Source organism: Nothoprocta perdicaria, unplaced genomic scaffold, assembly GCF_003342845.1.
Source record: "Nothoprocta perdicaria isolate Ctin4 unplaced genomic scaffold, notPer1 scaffold_8, whole genome shotgun sequence".
Lineage (NCBI taxonomy): Eukaryota > Metazoa > Chordata > Aves > Tinamiformes > Tinamidae > Nothoprocta > Nothoprocta perdicaria.
The window spans coordinates 5,342,904-5,368,905 of record NW_020456087.1 but is presented as its reverse complement, the minus strand read 5'-3'; the positions used below and the strand labels follow the sequence as shown (position 1 = coordinate 5,368,905).

The following is a 26,002-nucleotide window of genomic DNA, read 5'->3' as shown; positions in this document are numbered from 1 at the left end:
ACTACAGAATGTAATGACATATGACTATAAATGGATGGATCATAGTATTTTCAAGATGATTTTGTGGAAGAAATTGATAAACAAGACTAATTGCATTAATTAATGAGAACATTTGTGATTTGTGCTTCATTTCATATTTTCAGCATTAAGTTGCCAGTGAGTAYTTTCTGGTGGAACACAGACTTGTTATTTTCACTTTGTAGTCTTATAGCACAAGTTACCTGCTTTAACTCACCTCAACCAAAAAATTTCCAAACAGTTTTTAGAAAACAAACAAACAAACGCTGTTTCAGTAGTCAGTATTTTATATTTCTCAGGATCTTAGCATTGCAACTTTAACATTTCATCTTTTTCCTTTTTTAGTCTCAAGGTCGTTATGAAATCATGCTTAGTTTACAGAACATATTAAATGGTCTGGGAGCTGCTGCTATCCCCTGCCACCGGGATATTTACAAGGCTGCCCGCTCCTGTTTAACAGATCGATCCATGGCCGTCCGCTGTGCTGCCGCAAAGGTAAAGTGCTCATTAATTGTCTTTATTAAGTAACTTCCCTAAATAGCCTTGTTTTAATGGATGATAAATATAGCACTAAATGTATTGTTTGCTCATCTATATTGCTTTCTTAGACATTGCCTTAGCAGGGAAAATTTAAATCATTTTGGTGTGAAGCATCATATTTATTGGGGAGAACCGTGTACTATGTTGCAAGCTAAAATCTGTATTGAATGCTTTTGCTTATTTACCTTAAAGAGTTTTTTTTTTTTTCTCTTTTGTCTAGTGTCTTCTGGAACTTCAGAATGAAGCAATTTTTATGTGGAGTACAGAGCTAGATAGTGTTGTGACCCTGTGCTTTAAATCCTTTGAAGGTTCCAATTAYGACGTGCGGTTAGCAGTTTCAAAGCTCTTGGGCACCGTGTTGGCTAGAGCTGTAATGTCAAAACACACAACAGGTGAAGTACATATTTTGCTTGCTGACTCTTCGTTTGTTATTAAAAACAAAAAGAAAAGGCAGTTGACCAAAACCTCTCAAGTTCTTCTCTAGCTATGAGTAATACTAGATCAGAATATCAACTCTGGRTTAAGTCTCTGGTGGTTCTTTTCATTCCATGCTTGAAAGAGAAAGTTAGCTGTAATGAATATCTCACTTTAGTTTGCATACTGTCCAGCTATCATGTCCCAGTGTGTATATTAAACTTTTTATATATAATATGAAATTCCTTGATTTTCTTTGGTAGTAAGATGGAATGTGGCTTTCAGGAAACCTGAAGTGCAAGAAAAAAATATTGGAGTGGAGAGGAATAGACTATACTGTCTCTTTTGCAGAAGTGAACATGGTCATAAATGATGAGGTCATAAATGACGGTCATAAATTATGTGTATATTCAAAAGTACTGGGTGCTAATTATTTTTGTCTATAGCTGAAGCAGAAGAATTTTAGTACCTTTTTCTTAGTTCCCAAGAGCACTGTTTTTCAAAATCTCTTCTGTTTAAACAATATTTTGAATTGGCTAAACCACTGAATTTGTGCGAAACAATTTTAATGATTAGAGTTGGAACTTTCCTTCCAAAATATAAAAAGTTTTACAGACATATTTTTCTAAATGTAGATACCTGTTTTTAGCATCCACCAGGCAAAACTTCCGCCAAGTCTCTCTAGAAGATGCCATGGAGCTGTTAGCCACTGGATTTTTACGTGGAAGTTGTGGATTTCTGCGAGCCAGCGGTGATATGCTCAAAGGAACTAGTTCAGTCAGCAGAGATGTGAGAGTTGGAATCACCCAGGTTTGGATTACATTTTTTGTGATTTTTCTAAGAGGGAGAGACATTCCTATAACAACTGTTTTCTTGTCATATTTCTCTTCATCCTTTTTCTTATCTGGTGTAACACAATTTATAATAAGAGTTTTCAAATTTAGGTATGCTAAAAAAAAAAAAATTCTAAAGTTTCAAGCTTTTCTAATAGTTTGAAATTGTCCAAATCAAATATCGTATTGTTTGTGATAACTTSTAATAATATTAATTTCAAACAACACATAAATCACTTCTGCAAGTATGTTTTTTAGATTTAAAACTTAATAAATACCATATGTCTAAAAAGTGTGAAGTTACAATAATTGCAATAATTATTTTACTTGAAATGAGATTTCTTGTATTCTCTATAGGGAAATTTCATCCCCATTCTGAAAGAATGGTTCTATTTGAATGAATCATTGAAAAATAAAGGAAAGAGAATTTAGTTGAAAAATAAATATATATTTATAATACATATTACTGTATTTCAGGCTTACTTGTAAGGGATAGAATCTTGTTATCTGAGAAATAGTGAAATCRGAGCATATAGTGCATGCTGGTAAAAACTGCATAAATATTTCAGATAAAGTCAAATTAACTTTTTGCTGTGAATGTTATTTTAAAGTACATTTACAGATTAAAACCTAATTATTAAAATATTAGCCATGATGAAAGGTGATGAATGTTTATGTTCAAACAGCTGTGATAATTTTAATACATTTCCATCTCTACAGATGTTTGATATTTCCCAGTTGCCAATAATAGAATTGCTTGAGCGCATTTCAACTTCTGCAGTGCAAAAATTCTGTAAATTAGCTTGAATTATTGGTATCAATTGCCAGAATTGCTAAAAACGTGCTCACATGTGTCTTCTGCCTTCAGTTGATGCTGGGTGGGAGTTTTCTGGCAGAGGGGCAAAACAGCTGGGAGCAATAGTATCTTTGCTGTTTGTCAAGAAAATGCATGCCAGTCTCCTCACGTTTTCTAGGGACCCAGAGCAATCTTAATGTTTATTTTTTTCAAGAATAGGTAATTCAGTTAATTATTTTAATACTTTTTACTGGGTTTGGGTTGCCTCCTTTTTGCTGTACAGAGGAAAATTGACATTATAGTTGATATAATAGCACCTGTGCTAGATGATTTATACACTAACTGTACCATCAGACTTCGAGTAAAGTGTTAATAAGCAAATAATTGAGTAAATCTGCATATATCAGTGCGTGTATATTTAAAAAAAAAAAAATTGAACTTATATATTATCATGTGAATAACAAGTTGTCAGGTGAATAACAACTTGCCAACAAGTTAAAATTTATAGAAGTATTGAAGATGACATTTTGAATATGGAAGGATAATTTGTATTTGATCAGCATTAAGCCGCATTAAAAAGTATTGTGTTTAAATAATGTTGCATTAGGTAAGTATTATGTTTTAATGATGAGATGATGGGGATAGAAATTGAAAGTCCYTAGCTGAACTCAATTATACTGTTAAAGAACTAAGCTGTTGATGGCATTGTACTTTAAGCACAAGAAGTGGTTATCAGATGAATTTAGAAGGAAATGCAGTAAAGCTGAGATAGTGTACAAAGGCTTGCAGGAGATGGACATATGCCCTTTAGCTGTGGTCAAATACAGGCGATCATCTGTTCTATTYCTCTTTATTCTGACTCCCTGCATTTCTAAATTGGCTTTAAAAACAACTGTCAGAGTAATTAAATCCCCTTAACTAACTCTAGCAGTGTGATTCTTCATAAGGCTTTCCTGTTAAATTGCTATATGGTCAAATCTGTAAAATGAAGGTAAGTACGGGCTCATTATGAAGCCAAAGTAATATTTGTAAAGAGCTAATATTGAATAAAAAATTGTTTACCCAACTGCTGACTTTTTTATATATCCAGAACCTGGGTTCTTTTTTTCCTCTCTCCAGAAGTATTTTGCTGGGAACTCTGAGGGGAAGAGAGAGACGGGAGAAAAAARRAAAAARRAAAAAAAAAAAAAAAAAAAAGTACTACTGCAGTACTTTACCTCTTATTACATGAATAATTTAGTTATTGATATTAGACACGGGAAAAGCATACATTGGGTAAATACTCAAGTTTAGTGGTAATAAATGTGGGCTTTCTTAYGAGAAGTTTGTCTGTGTGCATAGTCTCTCTATTCACTTTTCTTCGTGATAGCAAATCTATTCATTAAAAGCAGAATCCAACACATACACTTGGAAGACACTTGTAAGGGAGTGGGGAAAAAAATGGTCTTGTGCTTAGGTTTGTATAATGGCTCTGCTTTCTTTCTTTGTTGTGACATCCATTGTCTTTTTGTGGTACCTTCACTGCAAATCAAACAATTAAAATTCACCGAAATGAAGAACAGTGCATGTGGCTGCAAATATTCCCTAATTCAAAGTTTATAATGACAAAATTCTCTCAGGGCTGTGTGTTGTACTTCTGCAACATAGTAGTTCTTAAAACGCGTTCCTACATTAAACTTGGGTTTCACGTGCAGAATGCTAACTAGCTGGAAGCTGTTGTTCAGTGAGACTGAGCACGATGTTTTACATAACAAGTGCCTGTGCAGGGTGAACTGCCRTTTCTCACACTCTGAAATGACGTACAACAGGCAAGCAGCTTAATTCACTTACAGCCAAACCGAACTGCAGTATTACCAGTACAGTTTTTTAATTTGTATCAATTGAAACATTTATTTAAAATGCAGTTACCAGCATCTGAGAAATATACATGATTTCTGAATGTGTAAATGTATAAATCATCTCAGTTTAATGGTTTTATAGTTGTGGCAAAGCGCAAGGATCGAAAACTATGTACAGGGGATAGCTGGCAGTGTTTTTCCAGATGGTATTACTCTAAAACATGACTTCTTCTCAAATCTCTTTCAGGCATATGTGGTATTTGTCTCCACGTTAGGAGGACAATGGCTTGAAAGGAACTTCTCTGCCTTCCTCTCCCATATTCTAGATCTCGTGTCTCCGTCTCACCCCAAGGCTACTCAGGCTCAGATGGATGCTATCTGCTCTCGCCGCTGCGTTTCATTTATCCTTCGAGCTGCAGTAGGAGGCCTGCTTGGGGAGAAGGCTCAAATTGCAGCTGCCAGGGAGATTTGTCAGGCCATCTGGAAATTGAAGAAAGTTGTGGGTATGAGTCTAACAAGATTATCCATTCAGGCCTCTGTTTTTCTTTATTTGAATGATTGTTTGTCCAGCTTCCTAATCCAGAGACTGCAGGAATAGAAAATCTAGTGCCCATTTATTACCATAATAATGTAGAGGGCTTCTGTTGGGTGCTTTTGTTTTTTAACTCGGGCTAGGTTTTGATTGGTGTGTGTCTGTGTGTGTGCACACCCATACAGACACAGATGTAAACTCAAAAAAAACCAAAAACAAACAAAAAAAAACCCCCTCACCTTTTTTCTAAGGTTCATTTTATTAAATGATAAATATTATAAAAAGTATGACAAAAAAAATACACAGTATTGTAAAGTGGTCTCAATTAGTAGCTGGTGTGTGACTAGCGAGACTCTGCATTCCTAAATCAGTGCAGCTGACAATCCTGATGGTTCAAAAAACAAGAATCAGTTGCTAACTGACAAAGCAAACATTTCTCTTGGAGAAAAAGGTGGTTTATAGGATGGAGTGCTGTCCACAGCCACTGCGCAAGCGGCTGCTATCCTAACGTCCTCAGCCAGGGAAGAGAGATTGCAAGAGGTAGCCAGGCGTTCCCTGGTATAAGCCACGTGTTGCATCTTGGTTAAATATGTAGGAATAAATTCTACAATTCTATCTATTCCATAAATGATTTTATTATTTATAATAATAAATATRTAGCCACTTGGTTATATACGTAGGAATCAAAACTGACAATGATTTTTATTTCAAAAGGGAAACTTGCAGAGAAATGTGTTTTGTTTTTTTCTCTCTTTCTCTCCCTGCTCTTCTTTCTTTGTAATACGAAGTAGTAAATTCTGTCAAACTGTATATATGATATATATGAGACTGAAAATAGCCTGCTGCTTTGTAGACACCACGTCCYATTCTCTGTCAGGTAAGCAATATGGCAGTTTGTATTTTTCTACCTCCTTGGCCTCTCAGAAGTTGCTACAACATCTATTTCAGTGATAGAAGTGTGCTTGGTTCAATGAAAGCAAACACTTATCAAGACTGGTCAATGATAAAAATGGCAATGATAAAAGCTCATGTAGTAGTGCAGGTAACTTACCATAGCAAAGTCCTTTCTCCAGTCTGCTTTATTTTGGCCATGATTTCATAGGAGTTTCCCACTGTTGCGTTATCAGATGCTGCAATGAGTGATGGTAACTTGGAAACACGAATTACAACAGATGTGACAGCAAGTCAGCATGTGCTTGTGTGTGTGCTGCAAGAACTCGGGAGTCTCATCCATGGCTTAGGAACTACAGCAGCACCATTACTGCAAGATTYCAGTACAGGTACATACCTTCCAATTTACATGGTTAAGGTTTGTATTGAAATTGAGTCCAACACACACTGTAGTGTTTACAGTAAATCAGTTTGATCAAGCTGAGTATCTTCATGTATCTTTACTGTTTTCATTTAACCTCAATAAGAATTTTAATTTTTTTAATTGATCTTTATTCTTTGCTTTAATCTGAATGCATTCATATGTACCTTAGCTCCAACCTTGAAAAGTGATCGATTCATGTGGACCTCTATTTCCCCTGCATGGTTTTCTGTTTCCTTGAATATACTTACAGATATTTCCTGTGCATGATATTTTATATTTGTTTTACGCTACTATTTTTCACTTAGATTAACCTTTTAAAAAAGGTTTTGAAGGTTTTAAAAATGATGAAAGTAATAAGAAACAGTATCACTATAAAAAGAGAAGTACAGAAACAGAACAGTGGTGTGTTTACCATTTCTCAGTATAGACTTTTGCTTGTTTTAAGAGTCATATCCTTCGCCGCCACCTTAAGTGTGCTTATTCCTTTATTTTCCAGGAATTCTGGAAGCGGTCATTTCTGTCATTGTTCATCCCAGCGTGGCAGTTAGGCTAACAGCAGCGTGGTGCTTGCGCTGTATTGTGGTAGCGCTGCCGTCCTACGTGTCCCTGCTGCTGGATCGCTGCATTGACCGTCTTAGTGCATTGAAATCCTCCCCAGAAGCAGTTACTGGTTATAGTTTTGCTGTTGCTGCTTTGCTGGGTGCAGTGAAACTCTGTCCTTTAGGAATTCCACATGGAAAAGGGAAGGTATGGCTCTAAAACTTTACTTAGAGGTAACTCTTGGATCTTTGCAGTAGTAATTGTATGTACTATGTGATTATAAAACTAGTATTCCCCAGTATAACCATGTAAGACTTCTTTTTCTYGAGGAGTTTTCCAAGAATATCATAACTCAAGTGTTTTCATCTGAGAAATGTTTTTCATGGATGTGTCAGAAAAACAACTTGTCGGGATTGTGAATTTCTTGAAATAAGTTATATGTCGTTAATGCTTCTGTTAACCACTCAATCTGCTACCTTGTCCTAATAGAAAAGCTGCCTATTTCTGCCCTGTCTTGGGATAGAAGTCAATTCTAAGGAAGCATGAGGACTWAAATTGAACCATCTTAAAAAAGATATATTTGCAGAATAAATTTCTTGAAGACTTAAGTTTTTCAGAACTGCAAGTTTTTTCCAGCAAGAGTAAAGCTTCTGTACTTGYGGCCCTGTTTCTCATAGTCATAAACTGGCATGCTGAGTTTTTCCTGTGAGCTTCACAGCAGTGTTAATGATAAGTAAAAGATGGACTGAATTGCACCTGAAATGTATCAGGTTTGGCAAAGGAAAAGATTTTTCTTTTATAAAATACTAATTGGACAGATACAAACAGATCTGTTGCATGCTGGAACGTTAGAAATCTATGKTTCTCAGATGTAAACCAATTTAAACACAAATTAATCCAAAAATTTCCTTTTCTTACCTGTGACTCTCCAGTATACATTTTTGCCAGTATTTAAACCAGTTAATAATTGCGTAATATTTTGAAAATCTTTAATCAAGTTTATCAAATATCYTCATGTTGTCTAATAAAATTTAACAGAAATGAAATTCTTGAATCAGTATAGTATAAAAGCTCCTGCCAATCTTTCCACTGGCCTATATCATGCTCTGCAGTTTTAGGGTTAGGGATATCCAAATATGGAAATTAAGGGTAGAAGAAGAATCAGTGTCCATCTACACAAGACCTTTATGCATTTCACAACTGGAAAACCAAGGTGCAGCACGAATATGAGCAGTGCACGTGTACTCCCTGCACACTAGAGCAACTTACCTTCCCATTTCTGAAAGYGCTGGTTCAGAGGCAGGGTCATAAGGGCAGTAAAGTCCTGTACCTTGCGTTGGCACCAATTTTTTCTCTCTCCTATTATTGTGCCCACTGTAAGATGAAAAGAAGGCTTTAACCTATTAGCAAATACTGTCCTTGTAGTAAATTCATCCCTCCTGTTCAATACTATTGAGTACTAGCAGTTACACAGCACTTAGGAACATACATTACTATTTACAATTCTCAGCATTCAAGGTCCCAACTTGATGAAACATTTTTCAGCAGAARGAAGAAGCATTGTCTTTGTTCGTTTGTTTTGGATTTAAAAAGACATTATTGGGTGTTTACCTACCAGAGAGAACAACCAGGGAGAGAATGAACTGTGTAGTTTGCACAGATGATCAGTTAACTTCATGCTTAGGTATAAAATATTTGAATGTCACTTTTTAACAGGAAAACATAATTCTCAGCAAAGTTTTCTTTTAGAGGAATGGAATAGGATCAAGAGGGAAGGCATGGGAGAGCAGAGACGAGCAGTGTGAGAAACAGTATATTGTGCACTAAGTTGTTGTAAGGGAGAACAGAAGAGTTTAAAAGCTCTTTTCCATTCTCTTCTAGGAACACTGCCAGATTCCAAATTATCTCCTCTTCAGAGGCACTGAAAGAGACCAGTGTTAAATAAAGCAGTTTTGAAAAAGAAGTGCGACCTGGGCATAAGCTATATTATGTTAGTGCATTTTCCTTTGCAAGAGAGTGGTTAGAGTTGCAGGCTCAAGTGGGACTTATTCAAAGAGACAAAATAATCACTTTATATATATTCATAATTCTGTACTAGTGTTCTATTTTAGCTTTTAAAAACTCCTTCAAAAACAAGTCATACATGTTAGTATACAGAAAAGCTATCAGAAATCATTAAATGAAGCCCTTTCTTGTATGTTTATCAAGTAACCTGAATATACTAAGCTATTAGTAACATTTAATAATATCATTTAGCAAGGATACTGTTTTAATTTTTAGACTCAAGTATTTTTATCGCAATAATTTTTATTTTTAATTATCAAAATTCCATCAAAATAAATTTCTTAATTTGTAGACACCTGATAGCATTATGGAATTTGAGCAAACAATCTTTTCAGTCCATTAGCAATTCATGCAGTTTTGTAACTGTGCACTGAGTTAGAGAAAGGTACTCTCTATAGCGAGACTTTTTAATGAAGTTATTGGTAAAGGCACTTCTCATTTATATTTTTCATGTGTAGTTTTCATGCAGTTTGTTTTGGCAATCAGACATAATGCAAGATACAAGAAATACATTTTGGAATCTAACTGAAGGAAAGACTGCAGAATGTTACTGCAAATTCTAGCCGTTCTGTGGTGGATTTTCACGGGCACGTGGTTCATCCATGTAAATGCTCTGTAGWCATAGGTACCCGTGGTGTTAGCACCACAAGGCGTGAGAGTTCTGCCTTACAAGTTAGCACATGTTTTTCATGCCTTATCAAATTCTTCATTTCTTTGTGACAATTTTCTACCTTTTTTTCTCTTGCATGGTGTATGTATATGTTTGCTTTTGTAGCTTTTGTAAAATAGCTTTTTTTTTTTTTTTTAATTTTTTTTTTTATTACTCTTCACTCTTATTGCCCGTTTGGTTGTCCTTGAACTGTGAGCTCCTCAGAGGAGCAGTTGACCCTTAAGATTTGGAAACTGCTCCACATGCAAGAGGGAAGGCATTAAAGATCACAGTCTTTCCACAGGACTTAGTGGCCTTCACACAGGACTTACTCTGTGGGCTAACAGTCTTTAGGATGCCTTTTTTTTTTTTTAATTAAATAAAAAAATACTTGTCTTCTCCACTGAAATTGCTTATTCCACATTATCATCAAATCTTCTGACTGAGAGGTGGTTAACTGAGAATAAGGGACAGATTAGAGATAGTCTTTAGGTTTATTCCTTCTAAACCATGCCAAACTGCTTCACAAMTTTTGTCCGGTCTGCCCAAGAGGTATTTGGGTCTCACCAAGAAAATCTGTTAGTTGGCTGGTGGCTAAGGTGCTGAAAGCATGRCATTTTTCATTGAAACAAGGAACTGGATGGAATTTGTCTGTAACTTAATCTGGAAGTAGCCAAGGACTGAATCATTTTCCTTTTAAAGCTATATTTGATCTCCATACTAAGATGCTAATGCTCTTCGGTTATTTGTTTAACTTTGAAGGTCATCATGACAGTGGCAGAGGATCTGTTGTGTTCTGCTTCTCAGAACAGTCGCCTTTCACTGCAGCGAACACAGGCAGGATGGCTGTTGATAGCTGCCCTCATGACATTAGGTAATGGGTTTCTACAATTCTTACTTAAACTAAAATGAACTGTTTTCTCTTCAGTCTCTGATTTGATTCTTGTGMTGTTTCATTTAATTTACAATTGCAGAATAATTCTAAAATAGTAATTGGAAAAAATGAAAAACTTTCTGGAATAAAAATGTCATTACTTTCAAATTTGCTATTGAGTCATCAGGAGCAATGTCTGAAAAAGYAGTGGTTGGGTGGGACCACAGTTAATTGAATATGAAATAAGAATGAGAGTGTATTTCCCTCTTGTCAGACACTTGAAACATTACCGAACTTTCTGATTCTTTCTCTAAATTACTGGTGGCAAATTAGTTTTGTCTATTTTGATCATATTTTAAGCCATCTTTCACATTTTCAACTATTACTTCTTATTCAGGAAAAAATGATGGTTAGAATATACGTTGTACATAAACCTACATCCAATGTTTGCTTTTCTCAACACCATTGGCTGTTTATTAGATCGCTTTTATGTTGGTGCTGTACTGGGTCGTAGCACAAAAAGAGTAAGGTTGCAGTTACTTCGGTGACATACAGTTAGGCATGTCAGTGGGTGTGTAATTGTGTATGAAAATGGAATACCGAAGCAATCAAAACTGAGAAATTTTATATAAGCAGGCTGTGAAAGTAGCATAAAAATTTGTTAAGATGCTTGCTTATCTGAAGCTTTCAYTGTCAGAGCAGTAATGGTTTTGTGAACTTAGAAAAGAATTCAAGTGGATGTTTTAATTCTCTGACTTCTCATATTGGCACGTCACATCTCAATACTGAAAGGTCCTGCAGTTGTCCAACACCATTTGCCAAGAATACTGTTGCTGTGGAAGTGCATCTTTCCATCATCTCCTAAAGATCTAGAAACAGAGAAGACTCGAGGAGATTCATTTACATGGCAAGTAACACTGGAAGGCCGTGCTGGTGCTCTCTGTGGTAAGAGGGATTTGCTGTGTCTTTCTCTGCTCTTACTGTTGGATGATGCTTTTTCTTTTCCTTCTGAAAGAACAAAGATATTTCATGTTGATGTGTATCAGGGATAGAGGGTGGTGACAGAAGAGATGCTACCTTCCCAGCAAGCATGCTTTTTTKTKTKTGTGTGTGTGTAGGTATGTTTTTATATATTTGTGTGTTTGTAAGCACATTTTTTTGTAAAAATAAAGAAATAATCTAATATTGAAGAGTCTAATATTGAAGAGGTTTTCTTCCCCCCCCGCCCGTCTTCTTTAATTGACTTCCAATCTGTAAGTGGTATTAGGAAGGATATTTCCTTTTTTAGTGTTTAACATACMTATCACAGTAATATCTGAGGACCTACTAGGGCAGAGTCTGTTGTTTATACAGCCTACTGCATTTAGTAGTTAAAAGTTCGGCTTCCTAATAGCTTATTTTCTATAAACAATGCAATTAATGGATGAATCAAACATTTTTGCCAGACTGAGAAGAATCAGGTAGAAAATATAGAGAGAATTTTGTGATTCTCAGACAGTAAACAGTGCTATCTGCTTGTCTGCTACTACTGCCTAGTAGGTTGCAGTTTTTCCTTGTGTAATATAGGGAATATGGATTTCCAAGAGACTATTCAAATGATCTGCAAATACTTACTGTATTCCAAGCATATACTCTTTTATACTGAATGGTCTTTAGCATAGCRTAAATAGCCTAGCATAAATATGAGCTCCAGGATAGTGAACATCTTTCTCACACTATTAAAATCTGTTTGACRGTTTAGAATTAAACAGTAGTTTCATTTTAAAAATAAAGTTATTTTTTAAATATTTGTCATTTTTGATAATACAATTGTATATTCTCTATATGAATTTTGAAATACTAACTCAAGTTTGCTTTTTATAAATAATGAAAAATAGAGTACAAATGAGTTGTTCCTTGTAGCACATTAATTAGGCTACRCTTAAAGGAAAAACTAGCAAGTTAAGTGGCAAGATGTCTAGTCATCACAAGTCATCTAGTTACCACCCCCTGAATACATGGACTTATCTCCCGTAGATCAATTAGCAACACAGCAAGAAATGTTTGCAATTCCTGTATGCAATTGGAAGTCAAAGTACTAACATGCCAGCTGAGACACCAAAACATTTAATCAATAAAAAAGATTTTCCTTCAATAGTTCATCAATTTCTTAAATTATGTGTCAAAATTATATTTTCTTTTGTATTTTTTTCTTCTGCTCTGAATGATTAGTGAAGTAATGTTGTAATTTTTCACCATCTCCCATCATCTGATTCAAACTGAGTWAAAATCCAATTCCTTTCTTAGCTATCAAGAGCTTTGTTTCCCACTGTGCTGGTCTGCTTACAGATGAAGTTATTCAAAGACTTCTCCCTCCTCTCCCAAGTGCTGTTGATTTATTGATTCAGTAAGTATATCAAAATGTTAAATGGAATTCTGGATTCAAAAAGCTACAGAGCAGTCTTCTACTTTTAATTTAGTGAGTTGTCTGAAGAACTATCCAAAGTAGAGTAATTGTGGAATTCAGCTCTGTAACTGAACTCTTTGTAGTCTTCAGCTGCTGTGGTCCTGCATCCTGCAGATTTCAGTGTAATGTTAGCAAACTAAAGAAATTATGTTATGCTTTTGATAAGTGAATATCTTTATATTTGATTAAGGAAGCAAATTAATGTTATATATAAATCAAATGAATGCGTGTGTCATTAGTTTGTATAAAATAAAAGAAACACAGTTCAAGTATGCTGGTGCAGAAAGTTTTATAGATAGTCTTTTATTAAGATTGACAGCTGATCTGGAAAGATTTTTTGTGAGGATGTACTGTTTCAATTTTACCTCACTTTAGAATATGGAATATGTAGTGATTCAATGTATTAAAYAAAAATAAGGAATGGGAATGGACAAAGGAGAGATTCTGTCAGAGGTTAAGAATATACATAATTTTGTTTCTGCTGCTGGTAATGCAAATCAGAACTGTAGCRGTAATAAGCACAGTTTTAAGGTATTCAATAGAGCTTGGTACAAGTGAAACCAGAATGTTTAATAATACTTATTCTAACCTGTGTGATGTGTGGGTTTTTTTTATATATCTTAAGGCTTTCTTCAATATATAAACTATATGGCAATTCCTTAAAAACGTCATCAACAGTTTACAGACATAAACTTTATGAATTACTGGCAGTATTACCTCCAAAGACTTATGAAGGTATGTATTTTCTTAGGAATAAATATCTACTAAAAATACCATGAACTCATTTGTAAATTTTCTTTCAATATATCTTAAGATAGCAGGATTTATTTCTCCTTTTAAAATACATAAATTTTATTCCTTCTGTTTAGATTTGATTAAATCACAGGGAAGTCAGTGTGCTTTCCTGCCACCTCCCTTTTTCCTCTGCCTTGTTAGAAATTCAAAGTTGTCATGTGAATTGAGTTTGCCAAAAAAGAACTAGGCGTTCATTCTCTCTGTCCTGAGAGAATATTGCCCATCCTGCCACTGAATTGACTGTGTCCTCCTGAACGTGAAGACAATCCTTATGCAATCTGCTCCATCTAGTGGTAGCAGCTAATTTGATCTTCATAGGAACAAATGTCTGAATTCTTTGCCTTCAAGCTTTTGTCATATTTAAGTCTTGAGTGTACCACTTGGAGGATAGTGTATAATATTTAATTATGAAATGAATTTAGAACACAGAAAATGAGACCTTCATCCTTCACAGCAAGTTATTACTGTTTTTCTTTTATTACTGCAACAAAGTTTTATAGAATACAAGTACCTAGGGCTGAGTGGGTTTTTTGAGCTTTTTGTATGATTGGAATTTTTGCATATACTATAACTATAATGAAAAATGATCAATATTTTGCAATATAACCTGTTATGTCTGAGTCTTGTGAGATCTGTGTCCTAGCCRAAGGTGTTGCAGTTTAAAGCTATTAATGAAAAGCCTTCAAATGCTTCAAATACTGAAAGTTTTGTAAATAACCTTGAAAGCTCATACGTCTTGAGAACCCTTAGAATAACTTAAAAGTAGTTTGTCTTTGAGAAATGTAGTTTGAGTTGTTCATCTATTTGCAATGCAGCACTGTGAAATGGGAAAGAATGGGAATAAATATTTAAATATGTATACAAAGCTTATTTCCAAAATCCTTCATATACTTAACCATGTAACTATGCATTGCCCCCAAAAGCTAAGCAAGTTTCTAAGGCAGAGCTTAGAAAGCATAACTTTCTTTCTAATAAGACAATTTCACAAAGAAATTGAATGTCATTGTAAGTATTAGGGTTTGTTTGTTTGTTTGTTTGTTTGTTTTTAAATGAAGTATTTGAGATAACATGGTTATGGAACTCGTGATGATTTTTTGGGTATCTAGTTTTAGTCATTCTTGTGTTGCACAACTGAGCATGGTTTTCATGGCTCAGCCCAAGACAATGAGAAACTTTTACCAATTCTTGGCTTCTTTTTTTTCCCCTTTACTTGGATCAAGATAATTAACCAGAGGCTGGCAACCTGCAAGTTTCTTTTTGAGGATATTGATATTGGGGTCAAATACTAGGACACAATTAAGAGTTTGCACAGAATGTACAAGGACAGTTTTCTGGAGTACGAATGGAACAAATCAAAATACCCATTAATATAAACAGGAGGAAGCAGATTCTTTTCTTCATACCCCTAAGCCTTTTTCTTAACTTTTAGATTTCTTAGGTCCATGATCTCAGGACTTGGTTACTCTTTGCTTGGTCCTTTCCTGCTCTCTTTCTACCACCGTGAGGTTTCTCCCACTGTTTTCTGTTATCAGCAAAATCAGTATCTGTTCAAAGAACAGAAATATGAAGGCTTATGCTGAGTGTGCATCAGCGCGCAGCAGCTTWTTTTTCGCATGATTTTAACAATGTCAAATATGAGGAAAATATATCAGTTTTTAATGTTTTTCACTAATATAGGAATAAGCATGTTTTAACTGCTTTTGTTTTGAATATGGAAGTGTTCAGTCTTTGGAACTTAGTTGATGAAAACGTGAACTTAAGCTGGAGTAGGTTGGTAATGCTTCTAGGATGATGATTCATGTGCTTAATCATCTTCTTACGTGTCATTAGTTTTGAATGGTGGTGTGCTTATGTTTGTGAGGCAAAACCATTTATTTTCTGTGTTAACATAAAAATTTGGTTGTTATAATATCCAATGTGAGAARTTTTGCACAAGAAATTTCAGTAGTTTGGATTTTATTCATTAGATTRTTGTCATTTTTTATGATCTGAAATTAATGTTTTTAGCAGACAACTCATTAGGGGACTTTTCATTCATAAGCTCTTTGTGCTTCTGTTCCACTGAAGCACTGAGTTCTCTTTCTTAGCAAGACAAAGATGAATAGTTATAATTCTGGCTCAGAATTCTGAACTGCTTTGCRTTGGGGCAATACTATATGAAGAATTGATAATGGCCAAGTGGACCATCATGTGGAACTAAAATAAACCCTTATTTGGTTTACATTAATCTGTTTAAAAGTTGCTGAGTATCTCTCTCAGATCTGATTTGAAAAACTGTTTTCATAAAAGGAGGATTTTTCAATTTTTGGTTTTGGTTTCAAATTTTTGGTTTTAGAAAAAATGATATGCTGGTTAATTTTTCATGGAGGTTAAAAGAAGCAAGAGAGAGAACTTTAGGAACAGAGGCAAAGGAAGCCTGCAGGGAAGAGAGGCCAAAGGAGGCAGAAATGAAGGGAAAATAAAACCCAAGCTCTTTAAATAAAGCTAGACCTCACTGAGCACTAGAACATGATCTCCAGTTTCAAGATCGCTGCAGATCACTATTCAAGGTGACTATTTTAATACCCTAAAATAGTCTGATTTTGAATGACTAGTATTATTGTTGTATATAATGATGTTTGTTTAACTTTTAYATTTTATGTATCAAAATACACAAAAATTTGAAGTACCAGTGCAAATTATCATCTCGGGTCCTACAGTAAATTCCTTATGTTTATTTGCTGCGTGCAAACTTCTGAGATGAGAGAGTATATTGTAAAGCTTTTGGATAGTGACCAAAACAGTGAATGTTTAAATTACACCTACTTGCCAGGCACAAATATTCCTATGTGGCTATGTGATACATTCCACAGTATTAACTTTCAGAAAATTGGTAGTTGATCTATTTTTCTTCTTGTACCTGCCCGTCCTCCACTGAGATCTTAACTGTCAATAAATTAACAGTTTCAGAGTATTATGCCATAAATGGCATTTAGATATGGCATTATGTAAAGGTAAATACCACTGATTTTCAGCTTCTTGATTGCTCTATGTCCTTTCTTTGCTTGTCTTGCATGGTGCTTCATTGTTTCCTTACAMGAAAAGAATATTTTTCCCCAGTTTACTTTGAAGGCCTTAGAAAAATGTTAGATGGATGTCACAATTCTAGTTTAATGTTTAAGCAACAAATTTACACAAGACAAGTAACTTACTGAAAATTGTGAATATTTTCCCTTTTAAATTAAAGGAAGCTTCTCTGCTGTTCTAAAAGAACTAGTGGCTGACTTGACTGTTCCAGATAACCAGATTGATGCCTCTACCTTTTTGCTCCCACCTCTTTGTCATGAGAATGATCTCCTCCTGCTTGGTCCCTTACTGCAGGAGACTGACCACAGATTTATTGAAGAGCAGGTACTTTCTGATCTAGTATAATGGCAATACCATATTTTCATACAATTGTAATTATTTGGGTCAGCATTGATTTAAATTTGGTCAAAATAAGTTGTTTTATCCCTCTTACAGCTCTTCGTAGGTAACAACATAGCTGGGGGCAGCCTGGAGTATGACCCTTACTCAGTTTATGAGAAAGCTGCAAAAGGTGATTCAGTGCCTAAACCTCTACCTCCCATGTTGTCTGTTATCAGTGCAGCAACTCGTCTGTTTGGAGTTATATTTTCCCATGTAACAGAATCTCAAAGGTAAAGTAGTAACTTCAACTGTTGGGGAATTTGGACATGCTAAAAGACGATTAGGCTGTTTGAAATTACTCAAAAAGTATCAGTGTATATTCATAATGTAACTTGATCTAATACTGAATACAGAAAAAGAGAGGGTTAGACAAGGAGACCAAACGAAGGAAAATGCTTGAACCTTAGAGTAACATATTTGTTCCACATCTCTTTCTGTAATATCTAGACTTTATTGTGTGTTTTAAAACAGGATAAAAAGTTTGATTAGTTTTTCTCTTTTTAATTTAATTTTGTTCTGTTTTTTATTTTAAGACTTCAGGTGTTGGAACAGTTGTTGGATTCTATAAAACAAACAAAAGGATCACGGCAACAAATAGTACAACTAAACGTTGTGTCAGCCTTTTCTACTTCCTTAAAGGTAAATCTCCTGCCCCTCATTTGTGCTCACTGTGCTCTGCTCCTTTGTGCTCTGAACTCCCACCCTCTTGTGCACTCTGCATCACTCTCCATAAAATATTGATTCTGAAATAAAAGCAAAGGTTTTTTTTTTTAAGTAATCTCATTATGACGTGCCACTTGCTTTTGCTTGATATTTTATTCCTTTTTTTTTTCCCTTTTGCTCACCTGTAGTTTTCACTCTTCCCTTCTTATATTATCTTCAGACTAAGATTAAAATGTTTTCCTAGCAGAAGAGCTTTTTGTTGTGTTTTTTCTTATTCTCCTAATCCAGCTTTGGCTTAATATTGCAGGAGGAAAATGCTCCTTTCACTTCATCACTATGGTTGACTTTCAAGTGGCATTCAGAGACACTTGAAAAAGGAAATTTTAGTTATCTGAAATAACTTCATGTTACTATTTTATTTTTGATGCATACGCTTGATTTGTCAATGACACTCAAGACCGTATCCAGATTTCACATTAATCTCTACACAGTGTTACCTATTATCTGACTGTAAAATTGAAGTGCTCTTGTGATTAAACAAAAGTTGAAGTGCAATTAAGCAGAACAAAATATTGCAAATAGTTGCCCTAGTGCCCCAGTTTTGGAAATGATACTGTCCAATTGTTGGACTGTGTAAAATATTTTCCATTACAAAAATAAGATTTTAAAATAGAGAGAGGGAAAAACCAGATTGTTCTTCATGATGTCTTAATGTTATACTGCAGTTAATTTACTGCATTGGAGTGCCATTTTTTCCTATGTAGTGCAAGCATTGTTGTTAGATTCTACATACTTCAGTGTTTTCTACTTTTGGTCTTCCTTTATCTGTTTGTTCCCATGATTTGATATGTTCTGCTGGATAATTGTTGAGAAAATTGAAAGTATTGTAGCCCTGAAGGGGCTATCATTAACATACTGATGATGAGCATATGGCTTCCTAAGTCRCAAATAAAATTCTAGGATCTGGACAAACTGTCCAATACAGAGGTGTACATTSAGCTCCATGATCTAGAGAAACCAATATTTAGGAGAATGGAAGATAACACAGATAGTACTGAGTCAATTGGGATGCGTAATGCACGTCTTCCTGGCTGCTTTTCAAGTCGGGCTGTGTCAGTAGGCTCATAGCCAGTGATGAGCCTGGGTGCTTAGGCTGGAACTGCTCCCCTCTGCGCCTGGGACTCGTGARGAGGCCCTGGCTCGGAGCAGTGCCAGGCTCACGTGTAAGCAGCATGTTCATACAGTGTGCCTGCCCTGACAGAGCCCTGACACTGCAGACAGGCCTGGCCCTGCAGGAACCTAGAAACAGCCCTGTCTGAAGCTCCTAAGCCCTGCTCTTCCAGCACTGCTGCAGCTGATCGTGGCCTGAGCACGCCTGAGCAGGGAGGGCGCTGTCTGTGAAGCCCAGACACTCTGTGCCCTGTGAGGATGCCCGCCGTGAGCCTGGGTTGGAGCCAGCCTTGAAGGGACTGCGGGCACGTTTGCATGGCATCACACCTGTGCAGTTATCCTAGGAGGCMCTGGATGCCTCTGTATAGCACTCGGTGTATGTGCATCTCTGACATAYTTAATAAGCAGTTCAGGTGGCTGCTGTGGGTCTTGCTCATGCTCTTTTTTTTTTGACTGGGACTTTTGTTTGTGACATTATTTTATTTTCATTGGGTTTCTCCTTGATAATATGTCCTGAATTTTCTGTGAGTCTTTTGATTTATTTTATATTACTACTACTGCAATTTACCTTTTTTTTTTTTTTTTAAGCTATAACGCTGATACTATAGTGTTGTGAAATAATATACACTTATCTGGAGTTATACTTCCAAATCTCTAAACATTGAGTAAAATCAGAGACCCTCTTCAGATAAAAGTGGGCAAAACTCAAATTTCTTCTGCTGGTTTTACAGTTCTCTATGACTAAAAAAAAAAAAAAAATTAATTCTGACTATTGTCCTGTCTTGCTGTTCAATGTATGTTTTTAGCACTTGGCTAGCTGCAAAGGACATTTAGGTCCAGAAGAAGTTAGAAGATCTGCCCTGGCGTTAGTGATGGGTGCCTTGGAAAGCAATAACCCTCTGCTAAGATGTGCTGCTGCAGAGTGTTTGGCCAGGCTGGCTCAGGTGGTCTCTGACAGTGCCTTCACTGCTGGATTAGCACAAGTTAGTTTTGACAAGTAAGTTCAAAAATATAGCAATTGGTTGATCTACCTGATCCCCAGAATGATAAAAATTTAAAGAAAAGTCATAAAAGATGGTTTATCTGATGAGTTTTTGTCAGGTAAATTAACATGAAAAAGTACTGCAAGATTTTGCATTTAGATCCTGATTTGGTTGCTGTTTAAGACAACTGTTTAAGTAGGCATATAGACATTTGAATAAACTAAGTTGGCTGCTGTTCTAGCAGTCTCTTTTAAACATATGTAAAATGTTTTTGGTGTTTCTTTCAGTAGTGATAAATGAAACTGCATTTTTGGCAATATAGGAATGTCTAATAAAATACTTTGTTGATCATATGCCAGAAATTCCATTTGTAAATATTCTTATTACACAGTASCAGCATTGTTGATTACATTAACTTTTTTTTTTTTTTCCTTCTTCTTCTTTTTCCCTGAATAGGCTAAAATCAGCTCGGGATGTGGTATCAAGAACAGGTCATTCTTTGGCTTTGGGATGTCTGTACAGGTACCTCGGAGGAATAGGTTCTACTCAGCACCTGAATGCATGTGTTGGAATCCTATATACCTTATCTCAGGACAGTACTTCTCCTGATGTACAGGTATTCCTTACTTAAAGTCTTATATTACAAGTTACCTGGAAACTTTGTAAAATTTCAGGATGAAAAATTGTTCTTTCCTCTGAAGATAACACTGCATAAGCTGTCAGCTGTAACTCGTGAGTGATGGCTGGAGCAACAAAACAGATGGAAACCGTAGCCTCAGCTTAATATCTGCCTTCCAATGAATAACAGTGGTTTGCAGTCTGAATGCTGTAGAACTTGGTCAGTGCTTCCTTGAATAAGGCAAGATGCTTTGAAGAGTACTTCAAATGATTTCTTTTTGGCTAGAACTGTTGGCTATAAGAGAAGCTTTAACAGACATGGAGTATATTTCATATATTTGTCTAAATCATAAAGTTGGTTTTTGTTGTTGTTTTTTTGTTTTGTTTTTCCCTAAGCTTTACCTACTGTATCTTTGGTATGGATACTGATGCAAAATTGAATACTTTACAGTACTAAAATAAAAAGTTGCTTCAATCACTTGTATTTTTGCTATTCTATTCTTCTTTCACATGGAAGCGTAAGAAATTTTGGAAACAGTATTTAAAGAATAATCCTAYACTATTAAGTTAGTTTATTCCTTTTTCTGGAAATCTACAGTGTCAAGATTAGTATGGTTCTTAATTGCAGAATCCCTCTTAAAATATTTATCAAGATGGTTTATCAAGGACTATCTTACAATTCTGTTCATAGCCTCCCTATATATCTCTTCAGAAAGTCAGGCTCTTGGTTACGCTTATATTGAGATCCATTTGAGACTGTAAATTTAAAGAAATGAGTCTGTGTATGTTCTGTTTCTTAGAGATTCTGCATGACTGCATCTCTTACTTTACAGGCATGGGCACTACACTCCCTGTCACTGGTAGTAGATTTGGCAGGTCCCTTGTTCCATGTGCACGTGGAACCTACCTTATCTCTCATTCTCATGCTGATGTTGACCGTGCCTCCTGCTTACACTGAAGTTCATCAAAGTCTGGGTCGCTGTTTAAATGCACTTATTACCACCTTGGGTCCTGAGTTGCAAGGTACAGTAATATTCAGTAGTGTCATGTTTTTTAGGTTTAGAAACAAAAGTGTTGAACGTCTGAATGTGTAATTGAAATTTTGTAAATAAATGTGTGCTAATGTGTGTCCTGCTAAGCTAAGCCATAGGACATGAGTTCATGCAGTCAAGATGGCATGACCGCTACTTTTCCAAAAGCCCTTTCTTTGTGAAACCTTTTTCATTGTTTAAGGAAGTTCTCCAAACCCTGATTTGGCCAGACAGTTTTTATTTTCACCCTGAAAACAGAAGTTATATTTAAAAAGATGTTAGAAACCAATATATATTTTACTAATCATGCAGGCATTTAATGTGCACCCCCCTARAATCATGTGCCTAAATTGAACTTTAGATACCTGGATACTGAAATTTTCACAGAGCGATATGACCTTTGTGTATTGATATCAGAGTATAAGGCAGACACTGATAGTATATTAACCTTTAAGAGGATGAGATATGCCAGGATTTGGGRGGTGGGGGGRAAAAGTTTTCAGATTTTGAAGGAAAATTTATGCTACAAAGGTTTTGTTTGTTTTATTTTATTTGCTTTCCTCTGGATATAGGCAGCAGTAAAACAGTTTCAGCCTTAAGAACTTCTTGTCTTCTGGGCTGTGCAGTGATGCAAGATAATCCCGACTGCCTTGTCCAGGCTCAAGCCATCTCTTGCCTTCAGCAGCTTCACATGTTTGCTCCTCGACACGTCAACTTGTCTAGCCTTGTAAGCTGCCTGTGTGTGAGTATATATTTATTGATCTCTTGTATATTAAAATATTTCATCCATAGATATTTAAAAAAGGCAGATAGCTTTTTAGTGAAACTATTGTAACGTGGGTGAGCTATTTTACTAGCCAGTATTTTCCTCTGCTCCCTTTGTGTCTCAGCTGAAGGATTGATTTAAAGCCTGCAAATTTTTTTTTTTTTTTTTTGAATGGTGGGGGAAAAAATTCAATTTACAATTTGAATTGTGAACACTTCCACGTACTGACTTTTTTGTTAGTCAATAGAAAAATTTCCGACACTGATATAAATAATAGGCCTTGAAAAATAGGGTTTGTTTTCAAAGCATCTTGGTCTTGAACTAGCCTGTTCGTCAACACATAATTGTGTCTCTTTAGTGGCTATTATTTTTGTTTGTTTGTTTTTAATGATGACTGTCCATCCTCCTCACAAATTAGGGAGCAAAGTAAGACAGTCTGTCTTTCTGAGAAGGTCTGAGAAAGACTATCAGGTCTGTCTTGATGCAATTCTTATGCAAATATTTACCTGGGTAGCATCTGAATACCAATAGTAGCCACTATTGATACTGATTTTAGAGAGTTCAGATTCCTTCCATTTTTCTTAATTCAGTTTTCCTGTTAAAATGATTGACCAAGCCAGGAAACATCAAAAGAGAAGCTCAAGCCACATGTTGTGTAAGACATCCATGGATTAGCTGCAGAAGAACTGGAATTTGGCTGACGTGTTCTTTCTTTTACCATATTCCAAACATGATTTTATCTTATGGTAAAAGAAAGTTTTCCATGCATCAGTTTAATCACCACATATCATATGAGACACCTCTCTTGCTCAGTCGTTACATTAGCATTTGGATCATCCAGGTCCCTGGAGTTTACGCTTTGTTTCCATGTGCAGTAGGATCTCTCTAATTTGTTACAAATAGTTAATAAACAGCAAGATGTGACAAGGTCTTTGGACTTAAAAATCATCTCAAAGTATTTCATAAAGTACTTATGTACTTTATAATAACAGTGAAATTACTGAATTAAAGAGAAACATGGTTCATGGCTTGGGTGTGTGTGTACTCTACCCTAAGAGTACAATGAAATTCAGAGGAGAAGATTCTGTCCAAGTCAGCAGCCTTGCATGGGTGAACTCCTGTAATTCTGCAGAGCTTGTTACAGAACTAAGGAAGATGTTTTAGATGCTTTCAATTCCTGAGTAAGCATCAGTGCATAGTCATAGATGAGTAAGCTCTGTCTGCTTTGCCGGTCAGTGAGAAGATCACGGCTCAGTCAGACCTCTGCTTTCAAAAAGCTCCATGTCAGCATCTGCAGTTTCACGGGTTTTTCCTTGGGTTTAAATTGCTGCATGTGGAAAACAAGGTGTGACTGTCCTTTACACAAGGCATCTTGAAACTTTAGGATGTGAAAGCCAGATACCAAGGCCTTTTAGTATTCACCACTATGTTTTTTTAAGGCAGGAAAACAGGAAAGGCAAAGAATCTGTGGAGCTTCTCGTCTTTCCYATAAGTGAGATAAGTTTTTTTTGTGTAAAAAACGATACAAGTCCTCTTTCTGCAATTTCTCCCGAAGGTTTCTGGGAAATATCTACAGCTTTAAACTTACTTTTAAAATGCTCGAATAGAGTTTCTCTCTCCTCCTCTCTCTTTATAGGTCTGAGTCGAGGCAGGCTAGCACTGCTGCAGGCAGGAGTGTGCTGCCTCTGCCTGTCTTCCCACTGCCAGGAGCCTGGTTTGGCTCAGCTCCCCRCACTGCTCTGGCTCTTCAGATACTGTCTATGTTAGTACTTCTGAAAAGTCTGGCTATGTAGACAGCATCCCTGATTCCACATATATATATGTATATATATGAAATTTTTTATATATATATGTGTGTAAATATATATATATAAATAAAAATGCATACATGCGCCTGTCATGTAGATTCCATTCTTCAGCTTACAGTATTCCTTTTTTGTCAGTTGGCTCTTTTTCAGAGTATTGTTTAATTGCAATTRCAATTTGCTCTGTCTTCAAATTCTTGGCTCCAGAGGAATAGAAATCAGAGGCTTTTGCTTATGTCTAATATGAACTGTAAAGCTAACTGCTGTGAATTCAGACTTGTAAATGGTTATCTGTGTAAGCTTGCAGTGTAGCGAACCCTCCAGTTTCCATCTGCAAGACGTTAAAGATATTTTGAATAGTAGTACTGTATWTGTTGTCAATAACTACATTAAGCTGTTGTTTTATAGATACTGTGTATTTTAAGTTCTCATTTTAGCGGCAGCTGGCTTGCAGTTTAAGAGTGTTTGATGTTAAATGTACGACAATTGAACGAAACTCGTTCGGTTTTTGGTTTGTTTGAGATATTCTGAATTTTATATACACTGAATTTACATGTAATAGTCTCCTTGTGTGGTTGGTATCACTGTGGTATTTATATTTTGGTTTTGTCRTGACTGGTTTGTCATTTGTTTTTGTGCAGGAGATCTTGTTGGATAATTCTGTGTTGGTAGGTCCCCGTGCCTTGTTAATCTAAAAACTTCAGCAGTTTGCAGTGTTGTTTGTTTTGGTTTGTTTTGTTTTTCCCCTTGACTTTTATCTCTTCCTTTTAACCATTTTTAATGTCAATTCTTTTAAGCATGTCAAGTGACATTCATTTGATTCTCGTTCTAACCAGACCCTGCCTAACTTTCTGCAGCTGGCACGCGTGCATACCATTCGTGACAGCGGTTTTGATTTCCACATGTGCATTGCAGAAAGGGAACRACTTGTTTGTTGAAGCTTGTGTGTGATGCTTGCGTTTTGTGTTTGTTTCTTGTTCCCATCCCTTACTTAAAGTGCGGAGAATGAGAGATGAAAAATGTCTCGTGTATTTTCCAGTAGCCTGAATGAGGGTCTCTGGTTTTSCCGTATTAAAAATGAGCATGCAATTTATGCACGTCCGACTTGCAGCAGAATGTGTAGCCTGCTTGAATAGATGTTACATTAAAAGCCTCATTGGCTGCTTTAAAGTTCCCTCCAGGTATCTTGCAGACATACCAACTGAGTCAGGGTTTTTAAAGTGTTACACAGAGAGTGCATCTTTGTGTCTATGAAATGTATAATTCTAAGTCTTGCAGTTCCACATGCATGTATAAGAATTGGAAAGGCACAGCTTAGTTCAATTCATGCATCAAAGCTGAAATTCTGTGTCACTTATTGTTTATTTCCTTGACATGTTGTCTGGAATCTCATTTTAACTAACACGTTGGCCTATCRCTGATGTGAATGAGGAGCATGATCTAACGGAAAGTTTTTACTGCAGCAGACACTCAGCTCTATCACAATTCATGATGGTGATAGCTACAGATGGATAGACGGCTACAGAACTAATTAGTTGTCAAGGATATTCTTTTCAGTTACGCATACCTCCATATTTGATTGTTTAATCCAAACTGATAATAAATATTGGTGTAGTTATGCTGCTTGGCCACACAGCTGATTCGATGTATCTGTGGATCCCCTTCAGAATGGATTTAAAATGAAAAGAAAGCCTTCCCTTCCCCCACCCTCAAAAAAAAAAAAAAAAAAAAAAAATCCAATGCTTCACCCTAAGAAAAAGCATTGAGGCCATGTGGAGTTTTTTTGTTTGTGTTTTTGTTTGTTTGTTTTGTCTGTAATGAAAAAACACATGATTTAAAAAACCACAAAATCACAAACACAAAAA

At 35.8% G+C, this 26,002-nt stretch overlaps 1 protein-coding gene across 1 annotated transcript in view; it reads left to right on the top strand.

The window, feature by feature from the left end:
- Window positions 1–26,002, top strand: part of HEATR5A (HEAT repeat containing 5A) — a 50,751-nt gene that overhangs the window by 3,753 nt on the left and 20,996 nt on the right. Inside the window, exons 4-20 of the mRNA XM_026051752.1 lie at window positions 364–513; window positions 779–950; window positions 1,622–1,782; window positions 4,687–4,942; window positions 6,099–6,251; window positions 6,783–7,033; window positions 10,302–10,413; window positions 11,206–11,358; window positions 12,700–12,799; window positions 13,485–13,594; window positions 16,881–17,044; window positions 17,156–17,331; window positions 17,635–17,740; window positions 19,741–19,931; window positions 20,374–20,533; window positions 21,369–21,558; window positions 22,139–22,308. Of these exons, the coding sequence (XP_025907537.1) occupies window positions 364–513; window positions 779–950; window positions 1,622–1,782; window positions 4,687–4,942; window positions 6,099–6,251; window positions 6,783–7,033; window positions 10,302–10,413; window positions 11,206–11,358; window positions 12,700–12,799; window positions 13,485–13,594; window positions 16,881–17,044; window positions 17,156–17,331; window positions 17,635–17,740; window positions 19,741–19,931; window positions 20,374–20,533; window positions 21,369–21,558; window positions 22,139–22,308 (2,775 nt within the window). The remainder of the gene's footprint in view (window positions 1–363; window positions 514–778; window positions 951–1,621; window positions 1,783–4,686; window positions 4,943–6,098; window positions 6,252–6,782; window positions 7,034–10,301; window positions 10,414–11,205; window positions 11,359–12,699; window positions 12,800–13,484; window positions 13,595–16,880; window positions 17,045–17,155; window positions 17,332–17,634; window positions 17,741–19,740; window positions 19,932–20,373; window positions 20,534–21,368; window positions 21,559–22,138; window positions 22,309–26,002) is intronic.